A 14,696-nucleotide genomic window follows, 5' to 3' on the forward strand; every position below is an offset into this window, starting at 1 on the left:
CAAATCTTGAAACTAGCCTAAGTTTTCACCATTTGACTCTCGGCCAGTCTTGTGGGTAATAATTACAAATATAAATCTTTGCCTTATCTTTTTGTTTCCCCCTAGATTTTCTCATTAGATGCTGAGGGCACTCAGGTAAACTGTCTAAGAATCATGACCCACGGCTCAAATGCTATTTCTCAATCTAAATGGAGACAGTCAAGTACTTGGGGGCTAATTCCTCCTCCTCGTACCTGGGCAAGTTGTTTCTAATTTCCGCAGGTCAGGGTGGTTCCACGAATACGTTTTGTACACATCAATATACATCAACGTTCCTGCTCATGCCCGCTAACACAATAAGCTTCTTAAATAACATCAAGTGGCTCTAAGGCTGCACCTCCAGTGACCTGCTAGGGCAGACCGTGTATTTTGTGACAGGTTTGGAAGCGGCTCACATGCACTGGCAGCCACACAAGAGTATCTCCAGCATTCAGTGTCAAGGGTTTTCCAGCCTCCTTTCCTTCCTTTCCTGTTTCGCCAATGAATGCCTTTCGGCCATTCTTTCATGATCGGTCATGAACACACCTTCTATTCTTAAACCGTGTGGAGGTGATTTAACAAACTACCTGTTACAAAGCTGGCGGGGGAGGGGGGAGCCTGATTTCTCAGTGGGTCTGAGCATTATGTGGCCACAAGAACTTCTGTTTTCCTGATCTAGAGATATATTTGTACAGAACAACAAATTTGTTTTGTTCTGGGGCCTACTTCCAACTCAACAGTAACAATAATTCATTTTAAGTAGTTTGGCTAAGTATAGGACATTCGGATAATAACACTTGCATTTAAGTGCACTCACCAAGTAGCTCCGAGAATAAGATGTTGGAATTTTTGAAGACTCGGGAACTTGATAGAGGAGAACATTTCCTTATGTTCCTGCTCCTTCTTGCTTTAGCCACCAGTTCCTATTAATATTTAAAAAAAAACTTGTGTATTTGAAAGCTTTTTTGGGAAAAACTCTCAAAAACTTCCTTCATAGTTTTTACACTGCCCATCCCTATCCTCAATTTTGTGGCCTATCTCGTTAACGTGAAGACACAGCAATGGTTTCCAAGTGTTGGAAGTTACTTGCTTTATATCAAGCAGTTTGCGTGAGGAGTCATCACTGCAATTCTAACCTACTATGCATCACACACCAAGACCCAGGTAAGAAGAAAATGCTACATCTAAGTGCTAACCAGCCATGCTGTGGCAAGAATATCCCCACATTTCCCCCCTACAAGTTATCCCATCTTTTCCAATGACCCCGCCAAACCCCACCTGAGTTCAGCTTCAGAGTCAAGCACAATGCACTTGTTTCTCCCTGCCCTTCTCCTCAGTGGCATGATGCCTGGCTTAATATTAGAGAGTTGGGAAAGGAAGAAACATCTGTGAAAAATACAGTAACTTCCCATCAAACCACGTTTTCTGTTGTTCTGGAAACCAAGTAACGCAAGTGGAAAGTAACACGAGGATGTTGTGAGGGCTCGGTGGCACGGAGCTCTCCACATGCAGTCTCATGGCATAAACCACATCGGACTGACCGGACGTGCTGGCTGTAAACATCTGGGCTCCAGTGGTGCAGACCTAAAGCAATCATCTGGCTCAGAATCAATGCAAACTTTTTAAACATTTTTAGGCAGTAGGTCCTTACAAACATGTTCTATAGCATCCAAGCATTCAACCAGGGAGAAAGCAAGGTCACTTAAATAGAACCATAACAATGCTCCATTTACCAGTGGCTTGGGAAAAAATGGTTGCAATTACAGGACTATGCTTATTAAATCAGACTCTCTCATAATTACTTAACTGTTCATGTTAACTACATCACAACCGTTGTCAAAGTTTCAGCAAAGTTCAGAAAAATCTTTTAAAAAAGGAAAAACAGTTGAACTTTCCATTTGAAAGGAATGGTGTTGAGTTTTAGCCTAATATACGATTAAGGAAAAGGTGGCCTCTCTACATTCATAGCCTTACTTTTTTTTTTTTAGAATTTTTAAAAATTTTTAAAAGATTTTATTTATTTTGGGAAGGGGGCAGGGAGGGAGGACATGTGAGTGGGAGGGGCAAAGGGAGAGAGAGAATCTCAAGCAGACTTGGTGCTGAGAGCCTGAGGCAGGACTCGATCCCATGACCGAGATCATGACCTGAGCGAAAATCAAGAGTCCATGCTTAACTGAGCCACCCAGGTACCCTATATCCTTGCTTAATAAACAAACAAAAACCAAATACCAGATTTCATTAGCTTCTTCTTAACTAGTTATCACCCTTCAAAATGGAGATTTTTAACACACTTAATTTTACTTGCTGAATGTTTTCCCAATCCCAATCTTAAGACAAAAATCTGCTTGCAAGCCCAATTTCTCCTTTCTGTTCTCTGCCTCCTTAGACTCCCACCCTAACTTAATAAATAAATAAATAAACAAATAAATAAAAGTTGTCTCTTAGGGCTCAGAAACTGACTTAAGGAGCTAGAGCTCTCTGAACAGATCACTACAGAATTGAGACATTCTGAACAGCTTTCTATTTCCCTATAGTTAACTGAAACTCATGATACCTTTTCCTTTCGCTTCATTTGTTTCAACACCACAAACACTGGAATACAGCTTTATTTTCCTGCATCTTTTCTAGTAAGGGTGAAAGACATGCCACTAAATTAGGAACGCCCCTCTCTCACTGATAAGAAAACCAGGAAGCTGGATTTAAAGTGTTCGGTTTGTCCTTGTCCTCTTGGAAGAACTCCCGGGCTTTAAATTGACAGTGCAGCTGTTGACTGAAAATTATACAGAAAGATTAATACATTCTCAAACTGATTTTCTGTCAGGCAAGTTGAGCGTTAGGGTTTACAAAATACTTACGTCTAAATAAAGGCAATGCTCTTTACATCCACAGGAAACTAACAAAAATAATTTGGGTGTAGAATATAAAGCTCAATTTTATTTTAACCCAGCACTAAACGACAAGAGTGTCCTGTGATGACCGAACGCTTGGACAATGTAAGGTGTCCGCCATCCCTGAGCCAAAATGCGATCACATGCTTCAGAGTCAGAGGCCGGTTCCTCAAAGCAAGCCAGCTTTCCTGGGCAGAGACGAGAACAGGATGCCGGTGGCTTCTATCAACACCCAGATGACAAGTGAGAAAGAGTGAAATTTATAGCCATGAATCTTTCAGAAGCAAAGTAAATCTGCAATTTATTTGTAATTTAAGAAAAATACAGAAAACAAGGATAAAACAGTATTATGGTGTATAGAAAAAAACAACTGAACTAGTAGTCAGGTCTGAATTCTAGGATTAGCTCCTTCTAACAGAACTCAGACGAGCCCCTGTAACACTCTGAGGAGAGTTGGCTTGAGGGAACTCGATGGTCCGCAGCTGTCTTTCAGCTGTGAAATAAGTATTTTAGAGGTAAGGAGGGAGGGGATCTACCTTACCGCAATTATATTTTAATGTTCATCACCTATTTAGTCCTAATAAAGAATTGTTTAAATATGGTGATATTGATGCTTAAAAATTCCTAGACTTGGATCAAAATCCTCACACATCTAGACATAACCAAGACAAAACTGAATTTAGGTCAAGACATGCCAATCAGTCCAAGACAGAAAGTGATGTCAATATGACACCTGGAACTTCCAGTTCCATAACGTAATTTGATACTGTTAAAATGGAACTTCCTCTTGAATAGAAAATTTAAAGAAAATCCTTACTAAAGTAAGTATAAAAAATGTTTGTGGTTGTTAAAAAAATTAAGGGACTTCAGATTTATTAGAAATTCCCCAATAGACAAATACCTGACTAACCTAAAAACCACCTATAAGCTACTCTCTGTTAAATTTTACTCAAAATAATTGTGTGCTCTTTGTATCTTGATTCATCAATCCTGACGGTGTACAGACCAGTTTAGATTTACACTGGACTTGTGTGAAATTAAATACTGCATCAAGAGTTAGGATGACCACTGATGTAGATAAAAAAAAAAAAAAAAAGCTATGGCTGATTTATGTAGACATGTTTTGTTATAAAGCCAAAATTTTCAATGGACTCCTTCATGCAACGGAGGACACATGTATCACATGTAGAAGTAAAGGCAGTCTTAGCATTAGCTGCAATGTTCCCCATCATATTCATAACAGCCAATTTATCATACCTTTTTCCAGTGGCTTCACTAAAAAGCAAAGGTTAAAAAAACAAATCCATCAATGAAAGACCAAGAGATTATAAGAGAATGCTGCATTTTGGAGGCAAGATGTAACAATGTCAATAAAATAAGCGTGCGAAGTAAAATTTCTCTTTTCTTTTCCATAATTTTCTATTGTATATAAATAGACGTATCTCTATACTTGTCCTTTAAGAACTCCATTTCTAAAGGAGAGTAAGTTATTTCAGGAATTTCTCCTTTGATTAGATAAATGTAATGTGACAAGGGCAATTCTGAGGCATTTGTCTCTCAAAAAAAAAATTTTTTTTAAAGTTTGGTTAATACATTCTTAAGTGTTCACATTTGTACAGAAAGGAATTTTTAATAGGATGTATTATTGAAATGTTTAAATGTGGCTAAAGCTCTTAGAAGGCATTTTGTAGCATCCTACACACTAGATTCCATAACTCAGTTTAATCTCAGACACCCACTTGTGCCAAAGTCAGCAGCACAGAAAATTCTATTTATCAAAACTGAGGTTCCTGTTTAAAGTACCACCTTTGATACCATTTATTAAGAACTACTTAGGTCCCACATGAACTGCTATATTTGGCTTTTACTGAAATGACCAGTAAACTGCAGTATCATTCTGATTTTAGGGAACGTCAACATTTTTGGTACGCCAAAGAGCTCCAGTTTGACCTTGCAATGTGAATGCTCCGTATACCCCAGCAGTGGCTTCCAGGGAGCTGCTGAGCAGCTGGCACGTTTCTCAGCAGAACAGGGTGTAACATTCTTTTTGCTCACCGTGTTTATTTAATGGCACACTCTCTCAGGGCATGCAGTCTGCTGAAAACTTCAACCATCATCATTCACTGCTGTGTACCCTTTACTATAATCTGCAGTTAAAAAAATTGTTTTGATCTCTTAACAATAAAGAAAAACACAGCATTTTAGCCTATTTGGGTCAAATTAATTTTATTATGCTCCATGATGAATTGCCACCAGTGCAACATCCTATCACTATACATTTCAAAAAAATTCACATACTAAACAAAATTTCGGTTGATAAATGGAAATGAATGATTGAAAAGTTTTTATGAATCTCACACATACAATATGTGGCTAGCTGAAATTGTCTATCACGTAGCATATAAAAAGCCTCATGCTAGTTTGTTAAATGCGAAGGCTATCAGACAATCATTTAGCTGCAGTATACATGGGAGGCTTTCAGACAACGCACAGGTATAGTGCTGCCCACAGTGCAAGGTGGTGGAGGACCGAAACATGCAACCTTCACATCTACAGCGGATTTAGTCTTCATGGCTGGACTGAACTCCACAGCTGCTGTGTTTCAACCAATAGAAATTTAGACTTTGTGCAACAACAGAAAGCCTTTTTTTTCCTTCAAAAAGAATAAACTCAATTACCTTTGGCAAATTTTATACCCATCTTACATGTTTAAAATCGTTTCCAACTCAAAGAATTGATATCCTTTTACTCAGAGCAGCTCCTGATAAATATTTATCACACCGAAGTTAGCTGGAGAACCCTGAATTCCTCGGCCAAAATTTCAGAGAGATCTTAAATTGGCATTACCTTAAAGACATTTCTAGGATCTTTAAAATGTTTTTTATAATGTCAAAATTTAAAAAAAGGAGGATGCTTAATAATACTTAAAATAATTATAATGTTCTATTTACCATTTGCACAAATTCCTAACTCTATTGGTTAGTGGTTGTCCGGCCTCATCCACACCAGACTCAGCGTCACTGAGCTCAAGCCACGGTAAAAATGAGAGTAAGCAGAAAAAGGTTTCTAGCAGCAGAGGGCACTGTTTTTACAAGAAACAAAAAGTCTAGAATCTTTCCCCTGTGTTTAAATTACTCTTCCAAGAAAGGTAACATTCTTTGAATAACTTAACTATCTTACTGCACCACTTACTGCTTTCAGCAACAAAACCTTTTAAATTATTTCTTATGATAACTAGATGCATGATCACTAGAGATTATGTGATAACTGGTTAAAATTCAAGCCATATCTTGCAGGTCCAGCCTGTCAAGATCATGCCAATACTAGATTTTGGTCGGTACAATTCTAGAGAGCTTAATTTTTAGTTGGATATTGCGATTATAGTACTGAAATACATTTGGAACTACATTCTGCATATGACTCAATGTGAGAAAAATACGTGTCTGTATTTAAATCAGATCGTTTTTCTACCTAAAATTTAAAGTAGGTAGGTATGATAATTAGCACTATAAATATGAAAACAACCACCTTTAGGCAGATTAGTGTATTGTAGAGAGGCAAGGAAACCCTAATTTTAACGCATCATTTAGTATACCTAACAAATGTGCAGGTTGTAAAGTTTTATTTAAAAAAAAAAGAATCTATCATTCTCAGTTATGTTTCAAGAAATATGACACTGGGACCACCAATCTTTTAAGAAAAATGTAACCCTTCACCTGACATTTGACAAAAACCTTGAGCAATTATAAAAAAAAATTTTAAATAGCGTAATAGGTTCAGCATTACAGTGTTAACCTTTGCCAGCTAGATTCGATTTGTATGGCTGGTATTTCTGAATACCTCAATCCATACAGACTACACAATAAAAATAATTCCACATCATTTTTATAATGTTCTGATTTTTATAGTGTATTTAACCAGATACTGAAGTAGAGCCTCCTTCAGCTCATGTAGAATATTACCCCTAAAATTCCCCAAACTGCAAAAACTTAAACAACTGTTTAAGAGTAATACCAAAAATATTTTTAAATTTTTGCTAAAAAGAGCCTGCCACATTTGCTATAGCATAAAAATAATCTCAGTCAAGTACAGGTATGCAAGGTCGCCTCATGATTCCAGCCTCCAAATACCACTTCTGTACAAGAACAGGCAATATTGTTGTAAGAGGTGTGTTACTGATTTTCCCAACTAGTGTCTCCGTAGTGACATTATGCAGAGCATATTGCTACAACTTGAGAAACTGCATCAGTGTAGTGATGTCTAGAGAACTGTGCAATGTGTCAGCTTCAACATTCATGTAGCATGGTGTTCAAAATGAAGAGGCTAAATAAACTAAGGTCTGTATCACTTAAAAAAGAATGTAGTGCTATACTAGATTTTAATAAGAAAATTTAGGTACAGAAAAAGTAGGGTATGAAAATAGTGTTTTCCTTCTGGCATTATAACTAAATTACATTAAGGTTTTTGTCAGTCTCACATATAATATTTAAACTCCCTTGTTGATGGAATGAAAAAAATATTCACAAATTAAGTGAGCATCCTGGTGTAAACTTGCACACAATAACAGGGAGTAGCTTTGTAGAGGATTTTGACAAACCTTTACAGATTAAATGAGGTATTGCACAGATTAATAAAAAAAAAGCAAAAAAGGCAACAAAAATATACAGCAAATTGGTAGAACATTTACATGATAATTTTACAGAATCCATAGACAGAAAGTAGTGTTTAGTATTTCACCTTAAAAATATATATATATAATATATAGATCAGTCTTCCCATTCATCATCATCCTCAAAATCTTCTTCATCATCTTCATCCTCATCTTCATCTAGAAGAAAATCAAGGCAAACAATCAAAACATGTATAAATAAATAAATACATGATTCTTGAATGATTTCTCCAATTATTTAACTTTTGAAACAAAACCATCCAATTCTGGAGGAATCTGGTTACTAGGACAATTTAAAATGGGAATCAAATAAAATACATCTAAAGAGTATGATGGTCAGTTGAAGATCAGAACAGGAGTCAGAAGACTTGGGTTCTAGTTCCTTAATATCCGTGTAGTGAATTTCAACCAGTGTTTCTTTATATGTAAACCCACATTTGGGTTGGCCTCTGAATTTTCACACATTTCAAATCTAAGAGAGGCCCCTTTAATGAGTATTTTTAAAGAAAAGTTGTAAAAAATACACCTGACAGATTGTTCAGCTACCAATTCCAGTTATAATTCCAGTGATAGGCAGGAAACTCATTGACACTGACGACACTGAGCCACTAAGGAGACAGAGCAGGCCATCCAAATACCCAGCCTCCCTTCCTACCCTCCTATTTTCTCCTGAACCTAGTGACATTGCTCTCTCCCGGTCACCAATGACTTACTGTTGCTAAAGCTAAAGGTCAATTTCCTGCTCTCGCTTTCTTGACCGATCACGCACATTTGACCCAGATTGTCACTCTATCCTCCTTCAAACACTTCATGTGTCTTCTAAGACACTGCACTCTCCAGCCTTCAGACTTTATTACACCTTCTCTTCTCTATTTATATCCACTTCTTTAATGATCCCATCCCATTCTGTAACTTTAAATACCACGGCTATTTTAATGACATGCAAATTTATTATAACAGTCCAGACCTTGCCCCTCAACTCCAGGCTCACAACCAAATGCCTACACCACATCTATGTTTGAATTTTTAGTAAGTATCTCAAATTTAATATTTACAAAACCCAAACTCCTGATCTTTCCTCTCAAACCTGCCCCTCCTAAATCTTATCCCACTCCATTAATGAAAATTTCACCCCTTTCATGCTCAAGTCAAAAATCTTGGGAGTCATCTTTCAGTCCTTTCTTTTTTCCAAACCTCACTTCCAATTCATCAGCAAACTCCACAGTCAAAATATACCTAGTATTCAACCCCAGCTCACTGGTGCTACCAATCTGATTCAAATCTTTGCTGTCTCTTGCTTGGATCATTGCCATTCCTCTGCTAAGGACCTTCCAGTGGCTTCCCATCATATTCATGGCCTCCAAAGCCTTACTACTGGCCTCCTACTATCTCTCATACTTCATTACCTTACTATTCTTTCCCTTCCTTCCCTACTCAGTCACACTGGCCTCACTGATGTTCCTCAACCTCAGGGACTTTGCACTGGCTGTTCTTTCCACCTGAATGAACACATTTTCCCCAGTTTTCTATATGGTTTACTCCCTGAACTCCTTCTGGTCTTTTTTTCAAATGTCACCTCAGTTAGGCCTCATCCTATTTCAAAATGAACTTCCCTCCCACATCCTGTAAGTCCCTATATCTCCCTTTCTGCTTAATTTTTGTCCTTAGTATACATATCACCATTTAACATATTATATATTTTTCTAACTTAGTTTGTTTACTGTTTGCCTCTCACTGGAATTCATGCTCCATGAAGGCAGGGATTTTTGTTGTTTTTTTATTATCCCACAATAAATATCTACAGAATGAAATAGCCTATTCTCTCTCTATCACACAGTATGAGAATAAATATGTCTATTTAAGGAAGATAAATATTGGTAATAGATCCTAGATATCCACATCCTTATAAAGAAACGAAGAGAAGAAAAATGACATTTATTGAGCGCTTACTATATATGCTAGGTAATCTGGTTAAGTATTATTTTATTTATTCTTCATATCAATCATGATTCATGAATTCTCTCCAACAACAAATAAGAAAATTGAGGTCCATAGGGAGTAAATAATAGATTCTATAAGAACAAAGATCTAATTCTGGTACATCATGCTGGGGAAGCTCTTTAGTAAACCTCAAGCATCGTATCAGCAAGACCCACTGCTTTCCCTTTTGAAAGTAATATCCACTTACATGGTGGTATACATGTGCTTAATAACGGCCTCAACAGCAGAGGAAAAGCTAACAAAGACTATCATAAAATCAAAAGAAAATAAAACTCAAATACTAAAATTATATATACTTATGTACATGTAAATATACCTGAAGAATGAATGGCTTTGCTCCTTTTCTGCATCACTTCCATTAATGCACCCACAATTCCTGAAGTGGGTGCAGGTGTTGGTGGTGTAGACTCTTGGCCATCAGATACCTTGGAAAAGACAGTTAGCAAGATTTAGAAATAAATTCTTAGCAAAAAATTTTTGTCTCCAGAAAGTCTAACTTTTTTAGAATCACTTCCTATTTAAAAAAAGGAGGGGGGGGGGGAAGAGCACACAAGCCCAGGACAGGATTAACTAAGTTAAGAAGAAATAAACTGCTGCCTTAAAATAATTATTCATATACTCCTTAATGTATAAAGCCATCAACACATTTCCAAATTTTAAAATAACAAACCTTTCCCTAAATAATACGTGCCCTTCATATGGATTACTTCTGTTCATTTTCTTTCTAGTACACAAAGCCTTAGCTGATGAAACCTTGAAACTATTATCAAGGAACATTTTAACAAAACTAAGGTAATATCCAGATTCTTGGAGTTGTTTAGGTGAGAAGGACACTTAAGATATCTAAAAGCAACTGAAGAGACTTCTGCTTGCCTATAAAAACTCAGCTTTACTAACAAGCTCTATAACGTTATATACTATGTTTATATATACATAATTTTAACTCAAAATGAACTTACTTTCTCATAGCATATAACATCTCTTCAAGGAGATCAGTTAGGTAGCTTTCAAAATCTACCTACTTCACAAGGCAACCAACTACATTCAAGGGGGAAAAAAAATCAACCTCAAGGGGTCTCATTAAAATCTAATTTCTATACAAAATACTCCCTGATTTAAACTCTCATTAAAAAAAGAGAAAATACAGAAAATCTGTAGAGATTCAGGGGGAAAAAAAATTTTAGGAAGTACTGCTCTAAGTGTACTTTGACTAAAATGAGCAGTCATTTATACAAAATATTCATTTTGTTAATTTTGTCTCTCTGGAATTATATTTCCTATGTAAAGGTAGAATACAAGTATAATTAAAAATGAAATCACACAGCTGTTTCATTTCAACTCTATCACTTCCCCCCCCCAAAATTACTTTGTTAGGGCAAACTTCTTATGTTTGGTCTTTACAACTCTTCTCCTAATACTACTCGTCTTTCTGGACTTATAGATCTTTTTCTTTTAAAAATATTCGAAGTAATTCCCCATAAGATACTGACCATTCATTAGTATTTAAGGTTTTTAGAGACCAGATGTTAACTATTACTGGTACGGAAATGCTACAAATGAAAAAGACAACAGAAACAGTTTCAGAGCTTTGAATGTCAGCACGGGGCTCTCAAAGACGTGTACTAGTAATAAGGGGAAACAGACTCCCTTTAAGCAAGCTGGTAATACTAGGCAGGGAACACTGCAGGAGCACGACACTGCCGTGAACACGTTTTCTAAAGCACTGACTTGGACATGGTGCTGTGTGAGGTACTGTGAACATGGAATTCAAAATATATATAAGTGAATACTGATACCCTTCCTGCCAGCTCTTTAATCTGTGATCTTGTTAGTAATTTTCATCACTGAATAAATGATTTATATGGACTGTTTAAAGAAACACAGAAATTTCAGCCACAGAATGGTTTCCTAAAAATGAAATAAAATTATGTACTCAGATCACATATATAACATGCTAATAATTCACTTATTTATGCCCTCTAGGATATTACTCTGCAGTTATTTTTTAAAGAGTGATTATTTAGGGTAAGGATGGCCCACACTTAGTATGGAACACATTTTTCTAAAAGAAATGCAGAGATCAATTTACAGGGTTTTTTGGGCAGGGAGAGAGTAGGGATGGGATGGGAAGAAGTGATGATGGGGAAAATAAATAGTGAATTTAATTCAGCAACTTTTTAAATTATGAAAAGAGGACACAACTAATTCATTAAAAATAACACCTAATAAGTATCAGCAAATGAGAGACAGAAACAAAAGTTGATTGTGGAAGAGAGAAGAAATAGGAAAGAGAAACAAAAAGGTAAGTTAAGAGCGGAAAATGTGGGAATGAGTGACACAGAGGTGGCATAGATTCTAAGCTACAAGCTTGAAAATGACTCCATTAAAACCTGTTATTCACCATGACTGTGGTCATTTCGACACTAATTCTTCCCACTAACAACTGCTCAAAATTCTTCAACTGTTCCTGAGAAACCTTTAGTCTAAACTAAAGGCGGAGACGGAGCAGAGACCAGTGCTCACGGGTTGATCACGTGGCAAGAAAAAGTTCTAGATACGTTTTAAAGATCAGAGTTTTTTAAATCTGTGCTATGACCATGTTTAAATGTTTTCATTCAATTAGCTGTGTTCCCTATCCATCATTCTCTTCCTAGCCAAAGCTTTGGAGATTTAGAAAGTTACCATAATTCTCTACGTCACAAAATAATTTTCAATTAAAATCCCCTTCTTTCATCTTTATTTACCGCATAGAAAAATCTACTGCCCATTACCTGTCTGAAGCCCCGCAGAGCAAACGTTCCTGTTGGAGCTGGCACACTACACGTACTCTCAGAAGGAAGTATGTGAATGCAGGCAGTTTAGGTTCTAGAAAAGGGGTCAGCAAACTATTGCCCATGGGCCAAATCTAATCCATCCTATTTTTGTAGAACTTTTTAAAGTAAAAAGTGAATTATACATTTTTATATGGCTGGAATAACATCAAAAGAATATTTGCGACATGTGAGAATTATACGAAATTCAAATTTCAGTGTCCCTAAAAAAAGCTTTATAGAACACAGTCATGCCCATTCAGTTATGCATGGTCTATGCTGCTGCTTTTGTGGCACAACAGCAGAGCTGAGTAGTTGTGACACAGACCACATTAGCCTGCAAGCCTAAAATATTTACTATGTGGTCCTTTAAAAAAAACCAGTTTGCCAACTTCTGCCTCATCCAGTACAGAGATTTCAAAATTATTTACCACCACTATCCAAACTCTTTCCATTTTCTGCAGAGCTGGATTCTCTACTAATCTAAACTTCAGAACACAGGAACTTTAGAATACAGTTTAGTTTTCATAAAGGTAATGGTTTGAACTTACCAAGGTGATAATAATTGGTTATAAGTAGGGCTTACTTCTCCAAAGTTTGAAGATTTTTCTTTAAAGTAAATTGTATTCAGAAGTGAAGTCTAGAACAGCAAACATGTTGGAATATTCCACTTACATGAAGTTCTAGAATAGGCAAAACTAATCTACAGTGACAGAAACCAGATTAGTGATTTTTTTTTTAAGAGGGGGACTAACTGGAAAGAGGCATGAGGGAATTTCTGGGGTGATATTTCGATTACAGAATGGTTTTACATATATATATATATATATATATATATATGGTTACACAGGTATAGGTATAAATGTGTGTATTTTAAGGTATGTAAAAGTATCAGTGTGTATTTTAAGGTATGTAAAAGTATCAGAAATTCAAAGGGTTAAAAACACGAATACCAAGAGAAAGAAAGCAAAAAGTGAAATAAAGACTTCCCAAGTTGTCTTATAAATTACTTTAAAATTCCATTACAACAGATAGTCTAAACTGAAAAGAACAGATTACTTACAGATTTCAGCTGAATACCCTGTCGTATCTGGTCTAAAAGTGCATCCCTTCCAGAGCAGGATACCGGTCTACTGTTCTGTTCCACTTTTTTTAGCTGAGCACCCTCTCTAATTTGATCTAAAAGAGCTGCTTTGTTTCCTGCAGGAGTTGGAACTTGATGGTCACCATCAGAAGGGAGGCCAGGGGGGGGCGGAGGCCCCGGTGGAGGCGGAGGTGGAGGTGGCGGGGGTGGTGCCGCTGACCCCGCCAACGACAGAGGTGGAGGTGGTGGTGGAGGCCCTGCCGGTGCTGAGGAGGGAAGCGCTGGAGGTGGAGGAGGGTACATCCTATTTGGTGGCGGTGGAGGGACTCCTACACCTGGCCTGGACGGAGGCGGCGGTGGAGGTGCAGCAGTGGGAGCTCTTGAAGGTGGTGGAGGAGGAGCGCCTCTGCCCCTGGCAGGAGGGGGCGGAGGGCCTGAGCTATGTGGAGGAGGGGGAGGAGGAGGCGGCCCTCCCCTAGATGGTGGTGGAGGAGGTGGTGCTGAAATAAAAACAGAAAAAGGAAAGCATGCTTTTTCCCCACACAAAATCATACTGAAAAAAAAACTTACTTCGAGATACATAAAAAAAATGACACAAGAAAAAACAGGCCTCATCTTTGTATTGTAGTTTACAAGGATATGTGAGCACAGATGATCTCTCATCATTCTATTTGGGAATACTCAACTGAAGATCACCTTGTTGTTGTTTCTTGAAAAATATTAGCTAAAACTGTAGAATGTAGTTTTTAGGAATCAGCATCACTTCTGAAGTAAGGGAATAAACACTTTCTTATATAACAACAAAAATATCACAACAAAATTAAACACTTTGGTCAATTAGCATTATTTAACATTTTCATAAAAATTAATGGATACTTTCCCTCTTTAAAGAACTGAGTTTATTTAGTTATTTTATAAAATTAATTTACATTCAGAATTAAACAGCTGATGTAGCATAACCTATCAGAGTTTATTCAGGTTAATCTGAGCTAAACCCAAATTGAATACTTTTTCTTTTAAAATTTAAACCTTTGCCACCTTACATTTATATTTTATGTCTTATTCTCTAAAAATAGACTAGGTGTAAAAACATACAGTAATATACTCTAATACAATATATTATAATATATAATAATATATATAATATTCCATATTTCTATAAGATGGTAAGTAATTCTAGTGACGGCAGTAAGCGAAGCTTGCTCAGGTGAAATATTCAACTACTG

General features: G+C 36.8%; 1 protein-coding gene across 3 annotated transcripts in view; it reads right to left on the reverse strand.

Annotated features, from left to right (window-relative positions):
• Positions 1 to 5,115: 5,115 nt before the first annotated feature.
• Positions 5,116 to 14,696, reverse strand: part of WASL (WASP like actin nucleation promoting factor) — a 64,259-nt gene continuing 54,678 nt past the window's right edge. For all 3 annotated transcript variants that reach the window (XM_026510305.4, XM_044387999.3, XM_044388002.3), the window contains 3 exons: positions 13,450 to 13,970; positions 9,893 to 10,001; positions 5,116 to 7,734 (listed from right to left, as the gene is read on the reverse strand). In XM_026510305.4, the coding sequence (XP_026366090.2) occupies positions 7,673 to 7,734; positions 9,893 to 10,001; positions 13,450 to 13,970 (692 nt within the window). In that variant the 3' untranslated portion in view covers positions 5,116 to 7,672. The remainder of the gene's footprint in view (positions 7,735 to 9,892; positions 10,002 to 13,449; positions 13,971 to 14,696) is intronic.

This window comes from Ursus arctos, unplaced genomic scaffold (assembly GCF_023065955.2).
Source record: "Ursus arctos isolate Adak ecotype North America unplaced genomic scaffold, UrsArc2.0 scaffold_3, whole genome shotgun sequence".
Taxonomy (NCBI): Eukaryota; Metazoa; Chordata; class Mammalia; order Carnivora; family Ursidae; genus Ursus; species Ursus arctos.